The sequence below is a fragment of the Aplysia californica genome, unplaced genomic scaffold, assembly GCF_000002075.1.
Source record: "Aplysia californica isolate F4 #8 unplaced genomic scaffold, AplCal3.0 scaffold00496, whole genome shotgun sequence".
In the NCBI taxonomy this organism is placed as follows: Eukaryota; Metazoa; Mollusca; class Gastropoda; order Aplysiida; family Aplysiidae; genus Aplysia; species Aplysia californica.
The window spans coordinates 541753-552463 of record NW_004797766.1 but is presented as its reverse complement, the minus strand read 5'-3'; the positions used below and the strand labels follow the sequence as shown (position 1 = coordinate 552463).

Below are 10711 nucleotides of genomic sequence, written 5' to 3'. Positions count from 1 at the left end.
AGTTGTCTGGATTTAAATATATAATATAATAATTATATACAAAACATAATATTATTGATAAAAACTTTTGAAATAAATACGCGAAAGTGTACTTCAGAGGCAGCTCTTTGGTGTTAAAAGATCAATTCTAGTGGCTTATAAAGTCTTCTGTGTTAAGAGAACATTTGTTGCTCTCTTCCGGTAAGAATGTAAACTTCCTTATGTGGGCAGATTGATGAACCTGCCGACTGAGTGCAAGCGATCTGCTACAGTTTTGGTTGTCCTTGTATTGTAAGTCATTGGCTTTCTATAAGGCTACGTTATTGTGTAATGTGTTTGAAGCATGAAAGACCTGAAGCTGTTTTTAAGGCAAAAAGCTCATAGCAACTACAAATCTAGATATCTCTTTTGATCTGTAGATCTATAATGAATGCAGTATGAGAGCTGTTGAGATTAATTGTTGAGTGTGTGAGACGCCGCTCGCCGGTCGTCGACATTTACTTTTATTATTGCCGAAGTTGCCTCTCACCACCCACTCTCTCTTGTTTTGCTGTTGTGCTATTATTGCATGCAGAAAATGTCCGCTGGGGGCTTTTTGGAAATTTTATGTGGCCAGGCCCGAGAAGTCCTTTGCAGTCACTCTCCTGTCTCCTGGCTGGGTGATCAGATGGGGTATTTTGTACTGCTGCTTGTGAGACTGCAAAGTGAAAATGGGCTGGGTGAAGGCCATAATTTCACAGAGCTGCAAGCAACAGAGAAAAAAAAGAAGAAAAAAAGAGCTGTACACTTTATGCAAGAACAGATCATTTTTTTCTTCTTTATACCCACCAGTACTCATAATTATAGCCTAATTTTTAAGAAAACTATTTGATCTATAACTTTAACAACTTTTAAAATTAACACTTTGCCCCCACGGGACGCCGATTGGCGATGGTAAGAAGCTGTCCCTTTCCTCCACGGGGCGCCGGTGTGATTTGCGTGTACCGCACCTGTATCCCGGTCCATGGGGATTTACACGCACTCTGCACACTGCGTAGGTGGAAAGTGTTTTAAAGGCTATGGCAACGATAATCGGTAGTTGGCCTACATGAGGGAAGCGAGCACCGAGTCATTTCCCAACCACATGCGGCAAGCCACCTTGGGCCTAGATGATTTTATCGACCTGCGAGAGGTAAGGGGTGAGTCCTCGCCTCATGCCCACACCGGGGTGGGGGTAAGAATATCGGGTAATGAGCTATTCTCAAAAGGGATGAGAATATAGGTGGCCTATTCTTTTACTTTTCCTCCCGTCTCGCACTTTTAGCTACCAGTTGTCCATTTTCTACTACTAGAGTAATCGTACCGGGTCAGGCAGCACGTTTTTTTTTAGCTGTCAAGCACTGGAGTACAAAAAAATCATTTAAAACTTTGTTTTTAAATCTAGCCCCAAAAGAGTGGCACACAAACCTAAAGCAACCTCCCTTACTTTTGTTGAAACAGTTACGGCGATATTTTGCTAAAAATAGTGACAGCTTTTTCTTCATCAACTAAGCAAAACCGGATGAAGCTCTTTCCCCGGAAGAGTTAACATTGGTTGTGGATGAAGGAGCCTGTGGCCTAGATTCTACGTTTTGGAAAACTCTGAAGGCTGGAGAGTTTTGCATATGAGGCCTTGTCAAGGATGAAAGAGAATTTGCAGTCAGTCTTGCCGTTTTTACCCAAGGGGGGGGGGGGGGGGTGCCCGGATTGTAACATAAAATCCGTAGTTTCTCATCCTTCGGGCACATAAGATAATATAGTGCCAATGGTTATATAACAAAGAATCAAAAATTTGTGCATAATTTAAATAATAGTAGAGTCAGATACAGCATATTAGCTCAGTCAGACACCAGTGCAGTAGAGTCAGATACCAGTGTGTAATACAGTCGGATATATATCAGTGTAGCAGAGTCAGATACCAGTGTAGTTGAGTGAGCCAGATGCCAGGGTAGTAGAGTCAGATACCACGTAGTAGAGTGGGTCAGATACATACTCATTAAAATAGCTATAAATGGTGAAAACCACTTTAGACAAACTATCATTGTGTCCAAGTGTTGATAACAAGCATTGAAAATCATGTTATTAAACTTGCAAAGAAACAAATGTGATAATAATTGAAAATGACCGATTCTCAAAATACTGCCCGAATCCATGAGAAAACAAAAAAAATGTGACCGAACACATGAATAAATTGGGCGCCACTTTTGCACCCAGTAAGGGCCTCAAATATGAGAACAAGCTGAAACAGGTCATTCCTGGGGTCATCCAATCACAGGGCTTCCTATAGCTGGTTTTGGTTTCTCTCTAGGGCAAGGCAGATAGAAGATATAAAGCTTTAAAGACGATGTGCCTGTTTTCGTCCTAATTTTGACCGAACCGGTAATTTTACTCTATATATTAATATACTGAACATGAATATATCAACTTCATTTTCATTGCAAATTAATAGTTTTTTAATTGTTCTCAATCGAGTGATATCACACTTAAGCCTTTATGCGTAATAATTTGCGCGCTTTGGACAAATCGGGGGGTGTCAGGGGGGCCCCCGGGGCAAAAAAAATCAGGGGGGTTACAGGCCCCCCCCCCCCTGTTTTAACCCATAATTTGTTTTTTTTACCGCAAGGTTGGAAATTTTCTTAAAAATAATTGTGTGATGTCCATCAAACAATTACTGCAGTTTAACCTCGAAGCAGTGCATGATCAGTATGCGAAAGTGAAAGTAAAAATTAACCCTATTTTTTTGGTTTTGGATTTGAGTTACAACGACAAAGGGAAGGAGTTCCGCAGAGGGCCGACCTACCAACAACACACCCTAACCCTAACCCTGACCCTAACCTTAACTCTTGATAGTTTGCTCAGTGGACCTTGTTCTGGCCCTCTGCGGAACTCCTCCGTGACATAGAGATTCATTATAATGTCATTAGACTGTCATCGTCATAGTTTAGACTCAACACTAGTCTACACCTTGCCATAGATTAGAAAATTTGTAAATTTTTATGAAATAATTAGAATGGTTTTCACTCTCGACAAATAATTTGGTCTTCCCTGTTTCTTTTCTTTAAATATCAAAGTCTTTTGATTGGTATGCTAGTCCACCCAAACGTTTCTTTATTTGTCTCGTGGACAATTCTATTATATCTTGCTCTGATGGTGACTCATGTGACTGATTCTGAGGCTGAGGTTCCTAATTAAAATTTCGTGAATTTGCCATGAAACTCCCTAAAACTTGTAAAACTGAACTTGCCTCTTGCTACAATATCTGACCAACCGACTTCTGAAATTAAACTTTCGCAGAAGAACTTACAACCATCATAAAATCGCCAAACACCTTGCTAAATTAGTAAAAGTGTATAATTTTTTTGGGGGGTCTTTTTCATAACAGTGAAATTACCATAGAGGCTCATCCGCAGTCTAATAGACCAGAGTCAAAAAAGACTTGAGCTGGTAAGGGCGGGCAGCAGTTTCTGCCGCAGCAACGTTGAGCCTTCAAGTGACTAGACCACTCTGGATTACTTCTTCTTCTCTGTGTTGCCCTTAGCTATGGCGTTTTTAGCTCTCTGTATACACAGAACCAGGAAAGTTAATATTAATACTCTATTAACGGAATAGGAAAGTTATGTAACATTTCTACAGAGCCAATTTTATTGAGATCATCCAATTTTCTGCTGACAAAGTCGTCACAAATTAATTTGCCTATTTAACCACGCCCATATTTAACCTATGAGAGTATAAAGTACACACTGGTTTAAACTATACAGAAATAAATGCTCGACCTTTGCTGTGGAAATCACTTATTGTGGAGTTTGTGTGATTTGAACATGTCACGTGACATTCTTTTAGTGTTTTAATCTTATTTTATTATGTTTCTTTCCCAGGTGTGGCCTGGTCTCTGCTGTTCAGAAGTAGTGCAGCAAGTCAGGAGCCAAATAGAAAGCAGATTGTTTTCTGAGATGAGCTACTAAGGGTTTCCAGTCCCCTGAAAAGGTTTCTGTCAATATCAGCCGGCTTGAGTTGACTGTGTCTTCATTTTCTTTCCTTTTGAAATTAGTTAAAATTAAAAGAAAATACAAAGGTCTCCTACTAAGAACAAGAGATCGTCATCGTGAGACGGAAAAAGCGGGTACAAATGGCAGACTTTAGAGGACACAACTCAGCTCCTGCCCATTGGCTTTCCTTGTTCATTCCGTGGTAACACAATGAACCCTAGGTAATACTGACACCCAAGGGAAGATAGAGAAGTCTACTTTTTATTTAAAATATTAGATGCAATCGAACCTGCTCCAACAATCGCCTAAACGACCACTTCCCACTTCTTCGCCGGCATTTTTTCCTTTATTATAATGACACTGACCAAGATGACCACCTGTCTAAGACAACCACTTTTTTTCTTCGACAATGGGCGTGGCCTTTCACAATTTCTACTCTGTATTATGTGTGTTGTATTGATAACAACAAAATGTAATCTGGTGAGACTCTTCATTATTTTGTATTTATTTCAAATGAATGGAAACGAGCCTGAATAGAGTTTTAAAGTTCTCTTTTTTTATCCTTTGTATGTCTTGCTGTCTTTTATTTTTATCTGTTCTTGTGTTGACTCTTGTCTGATAGATCTACTTTCCTTTACAAATGAACAGGCAAATCAGTTCTGGTATTTTTCTGTCACCTTTCACAGATGAATCCTGCTTCGACTGCTCAAGTACTCTCTGAGCTAACAAAGCAGCTCAGAGGAACACAACGATATGATGAATTTGTTGCCAACTTCAATAAGTGCCAGACTGACACTGAGAGGGTTGCTTGTCTCCACACTCTCCCAGAAACATCTGATCTCTTTCCCGTTCAGGAAGGGTACAAGTCAAAAAATGAGAGAGACGCTGAGCTTCTTAGAGCCGAAGGTAATAAGCTGTTCAAAGCCAAGGACTATCCTTCAGCTTTTTATAAATACACCCAAAGCATTCTCAAGGCCCCGAGTGATTCTGCGAATTTAGCACTTGCCTATGGGAATCGTTCCACAACAAATTTCTACATGAAAAGGTACAGAATGTGTTTGGTAGACATTGAGATGGCTTTCAGGCATAACTACCCTAGGACTACATGTTACAAGTTGTACCAGCGTCTGGGACGTTGCATGTATTACCTGCAGAGGAAGGAAGAAGCGATCAAAGCTTTTCAGCAGACCATCATTGTTTTGGGGTATGCCCCTGATATTTCAGAGAAGAATAAACAGGAAATGATCCAGGACATGACTAATGCCATTGAAAAATGTTCAGAGATTACATCACAAAATAATGATGTATTGTCGGAGAACTTTAATGTGTGCCACCAAGGCATACCTGAACTGTCTGCAGATCCTAGCAAAGAAGTTCCCTCTGTCTCAGACAGTGTGGAAATAAGACTGGACAGCTATGGTGGTCGTGGGCTGTTCGCAAAGAGACAGATAGAAATTGGGGAGGTGCTGATTGTGGAAACTCCATTCTCCTCTGCACTCCTGAAAGAGTTCAACCTGAGTCATTGCCACTACTGCTGTAACCGTGTGTTTCTTCCACTCCCATGCCATCAGTGCAGTGGGGTGGTCTTCTGTTCCCTACAGTGTCGAGACACAGCTTGGGCGAAATTCCACTGGGCAGAGTGCAAGATTTTGGAGAACATTCAGGACTTGAAAGGGGACTTGGGCTTGCTGGCATCGAGAATGATATTGACAGCAAAGTATGAAGATCTGATAACTCTTGAAGAATCCGCAGCAGAATGTGCCATAGAGCGCTGTGCTGGCTTTAATGCCGAGGGTGTGTACAGCTCCAGTGACTACTGCTCTGCCCATAGTCTTGTGAACCACTCAGACAAACGTTCATTTAAAGATCTCCTGCAGAGGACAATATCTGCTGTTTTCTTTGTGAGATATTTAGAATTCGTTGGTTATTTTACCTCAGAAAAACGTCTTGCGTGTAAGGGCAGTCAGGACACAGCCAGTGGTGACTCTATCAAACTTGCCAGTGAATCAGAACTTTCATCAAAGCAGGACATTGTTGTTCCTTCTGACAAGGAAAAGTTGTTGAAGGAGATGCACCAGGTCGGAGGTCACATCCTGCGGAACATCATGATGCTTCCCTGCAATGCCCATGAAGTCTCCGAGTTCTCTCTCAACCCGGCCAGCCCGGCAATGTCTTGCACCGCTGAGCTAGCAGCAGCCATATACCCAGTCCTGAGCCTGGTCAACCACTCATGTGACCCGTCTGTTGTGCGACATTCATTTGGCAACGTCTGTGTTGCCCGTGCTATCCGCAGCATCCGTGCGGGTGAAGAACTGAAGGATAACTATGGTGCCCTTTACCCGACCATGGAGCTGGAGAAAAGACAGAAGGACCTCAGTTCTCAGTATTTCTTCAGATGTTCTTGCGAAGCATGTGTAGATGACTGGCCGCAGTATTTCGATATCCCGTCTGAGCGACCAGTTTTCCGCTGTCTGGCCTGTTGCGATGGCCAGGTGCCCATCCCCCTGAACAACCTCACTGAGTCGGCAGCATGCTTACGGTGCGGGAACAGTCAGGATATCACACAAGTTCTTCTTCAAATGGGGGAGATGGAGTCGATGTACAAAGACGCACTCACGGCTGTCATTGATGGGGACAACAGCCGGTCGAACGTTCAGACTCTTCTCACCTATCTGCGCTTTGTGGAACACCAAGTGAAAAGACCGTGGAGAGACATTAATGACAGTCAGGAAGCCATTAAGCAATGTCTGAATATGCAGGCCAACTGCTTTCCCATGCAGTTATAATAGGACTTGTTTGTGCTTTAACTTCTTGAGTCCTGGGGCCGATTGTGGCTGAGTTTTTAGAGCAAAATTCTAAGATTTGCACCAACTTGTGTCGAGGTGTACGTTCAGTGTACTGAAGAGTAAAGGTAGCACATGCTTAAATGTACATGCTGCTGTTAACTCTAACCTATTCACTGCCACATAGTTTATCCCGAGGTGGGGGGGGGGGGAGAGAAAATTTGTATTATTGTCTAAGGTACTGATTGTTCCCTTACAAATGATAGTAAGACTAGTAAGAGCCATGATACTTCACAGATGATTGAAAATTTGGTTTTCTTTTAGCCTGTGAAATTAATATGACTATGATACAGATACAGTGAAGTAGAGCTCTTCAGTTGACTGTACCGAAACTGCTTTTGTGTAAGGCCTGTTTATTTTGCTAGGTAAAATCAGGTCAGGGACGAAGCAAAGAAAGTTTAGAAAGGGTTGTTGAATATAGTGCTATTGCTGTGTATGACTATGAAAGGTTCCAAATGATGTTGAGTTCTGTGTGGTATGTTCAGTACGTGCAATATCTGGCAGTTGTCTTCTGTGTAGTTATGCATGCAGTTGCAAGTGCTGTAAAACTTTTACCAAACTGAAACTTCTTTGGAGGCTGTGTGGGACAAGGATAGCGAGCTACCTGCCTCTCCCAAAAATGTTTTTTTTTTTCTTTGGGGGAGAGGGGGGGGGTGGGGGGGAGGGGAGTCACAAAAATTTAAGAGTCACTGCGGTCTAGATGGAGGTACAACACCTTGAGGATTACTCCTCTAAAATGGAATAGGTTCCATGAATGTCTGTACTCAGATGGAGTCATATTTTTTAATATAAAAATATAAACAAAAGTTGAGTTGGATTTTGTACCAGGAACAATTTTTTTTGGTAGTATCATTGACTTTCTTGCGCAAGGGCATAAACATTAAAACATGATCATTCATGATCATATTCCCTCTGCTACCAAAATATTTTAGCACCAAGCGTATTTTTTAAAATCTGATGCATTGTTAGTTTTTTATGCTCCCATCTGACAATCTGGGAGGAGATTAGTTGCTTTGACCTGATGTCAGGGCAGGCAAAGCCTTTGTGGGGTACATCCCAACTGATACTCGATAAAATATCTTTCCAATGTGTCCATCCAACTCCTGATACTTCACAGACGATGGTTCGATTTGACTTCATGCTAAAACTGAGCAAAGTGCTTTGCGCTACAAAAGTCCATCTCTGCACCTCCCGATAAGCGACAAAGAAGATAGGGTACCATTCCTTGTAAAAGGTTGCACTCTTTGTAAGGTCATTCATACCGTAGTCAAGAACTGAACATTCATAAATTACTTTTTATTTTTTTAATCCTCTGTTGCCTTTATCGTAAAGTGTCAAGGGGAGATGCAGTTCTCTACGGTAGGCTAGTCTGGCTGCTCTTTCAGTTGGGATGTTATTATAATTCCTCAGGGTTTCTTTGACTCTTGTGACAGAGGTAATATATTCTGTGTTCTCTTTCTGGATTGGTTCACACAGAGGTACACTGGTGGTATAGCTGTCAAAAGTTTGTTGCATTTCCGTTATACTTTGAAGCTTTATCATGATACCGTATGGTGCTATTATATATTTATATTATATTTTGCAATACTTTAAAAATATTTCTTCTATTTTTTCAGTGTTTTGCTGTCTAGGATCTGTTTTTCACTTTTTAAGAAATATTCGCCAAAGCTCATGAAAAAATTAATGTTTGATGTAGACTGATGTCTTTGCTTTAAAAGTGAATTCTTCTTACATTTGTTTGTGTCTTGCTAGCGTGCATTGGTTCACTCCCGGGTCTATAGTTTTTTCATATATGGATATATGAAAAAGATAACAAATACATGTGTCGTAATGTATGCTGAGGTTGTCAGATAAAAATACACCATTTTGACAAGGTGAAAGAGAGATGTTTATAGTTCTCTGGTAAAGCAGCATTGTTAGTAATTTAGCTTACTGGGCTGGCTAGCTCAGCTCAAATTAACCTAAAGAATGAGTATGTCTTGCCTGGACTTCCCGTTAGGCAGGCATGTATCACAATGAATTTCGAAACTCTGCGATAGTCTAGCTTAGTTTAACTGATTAAGTCATGGTTTGTTTTTTATTGAAGTGCTCATTTATTACAATTTATGGCCATGCCTCCACCACCCCCCCCCCCCCCCCCCCCCCGACCTGAAAACTTTGTAATTACTCCCTTCATTCCCTTGGACAGCTTGTTAAATCTCAAATTACCTGGTACTTTTATTCACTTTTTTTTATCATTTCACATAATCTAACTCTATCCATTGCTCCCAGTTCCCACGTACCCACTAGTGTCTAGGTGAAAAGAAGAAAATGTGATAATAGAAAAGTACTTTTCCCTCAGGTTTTAGCATCTTATCTGACGGAGCCAGGGATGAAACTCGCATTTAAAAAAAATTGTTGCACCTGTATACTGCACAGTTCATATATATTCCTTATTACTTGACAATGGGAGTTTGTGACTAGATCTTTTTTACATTATATTCTCATGGTTGTTTTGCTTTTGACGACATGGAGCCATGCTGTGTGAACTGATGTTTTGTTTTCACTGACCGGCTGGTCTTTTGACAATCTTTCTGTTGGTGTTACCGGCAACTCCTTATGTTTCTGAGTTTGTTTGCTTGCTTACCAATGCTGTTCTGGTGTGAACATTGTTGTTTTCCAATCTGTAGAGGTGCGTTAAGGGGTTGGTGGACCCTCTGATGTGTCCTGGGCTGTCTCCTTTTCAAGCACTATTATAGTATATTGTTCCTGTAATCTTGTTTAGAAAATGGTTGGTTGGCGGGTGCTCTGGTTTGGTTTGCTCCTTCTGTCCCATTAATTAAAAATATATTTGTCATTTTCTTTTCTCTCATTCTTTTCTTTTTATATCTTTCTCTCTTGTAGCACTTAATTTTCAGCACTTTTACGATCTAATTGGGTTGCTAGTGCTGTAAAACTGGTACTAAGACTAAAAATTCCTCTAGAAAAAATGTGGCTGGTATTGGGCAGGCTTATTTTACACCCTAGGCCTTTATCTCCACAGCTTTGACTTTGATCATTATTACCCTTGTTTTAATACATTTCCCCCATTTTGGGAGGAACTTTGGCCATGACAATGATACATACAGTTCGGCACAGATAACATGAACAGGGAAACTGGCATCAGTATCCAAGTGGTTAGGCTACCGGACTCATAATAATCTCTCTTGAGACTGCGGGTTCAGAGTTCGAGCCTCAGCTCGGTCCAACTTTGCGTCCTTGGGAAGGCGCTTTACTCGAAGTTCTCACTTGGCTTAGTCCTTTCGGAGATGGGTGTTCATTAAACTCAAAGGCCACTGCCTCTTGTATAAATAACCTAATAGTGTTAAATCTCTATACCATTTCACCATTTTTCAGGGAAAACTTGAATCACAAATATCTCGTACAATTTTCTGTTACCCCACCGATATGTGTCACATTTTGGAATCAGGAGCTCGTCAATTTTTGGGCAAATAGGGTTATTGGTATCGTCTTTAAACCTGTTCATTTGCCTTCCTGTTGGCGGAAAAAAAATCCCTGTATGAAGTATAATGAAGAAGAGAAGTCGAAATATTAACGATGTAAGGAGGTCAGGGTCGCCTGGTTTCAGATTTAAAAATTAGCGAGGAAATGCCGCAAAGTTTGTTAACTTCCATAGCCTGAGAGTCCTTGGAAACTAGAAATTTACATTTTTTGTGCCTTTAATCAATGGTTTTCAGTAAAATCCACACAGAAGTTTATTTTTTTTAAAATGGACATAAAAGGTGTTGAGCCGGAAAAAAATAAAATAAAAAAGAATTTTCCATCAGCCATAAAAATACAGATTTCTTTGATTTCTTTACTTTGACGAGTGCCTGATTTTAATAGATGCCTCAAATATATGTCTTT

General features: G+C 40.7%; 1 protein-coding gene across 1 annotated transcript; it reads left to right on the top strand.

Annotated features, from left to right (window-relative positions):
* Positions 1-193: 193 nt before the first annotated feature.
* Positions 194-9668, top strand: LOC101851666 (SET and MYND domain-containing protein 4). The gene is made up of 3 exons (XM_005105856.3): positions 194-270; positions 3873-3981; positions 4670-9668. Exon 3 carries the CDS (start codon positions 4670-4672, stop codon positions 6767-6769), a length of 2100 nt encoding a protein of 699 aa, XP_005105913.1. The 5' UTR covers positions 194-270; positions 3873-3981; the 3' UTR covers positions 6770-9668.
* The last annotated feature ends 1043 nt before the right edge of the window (positions 9669-10711 follow it).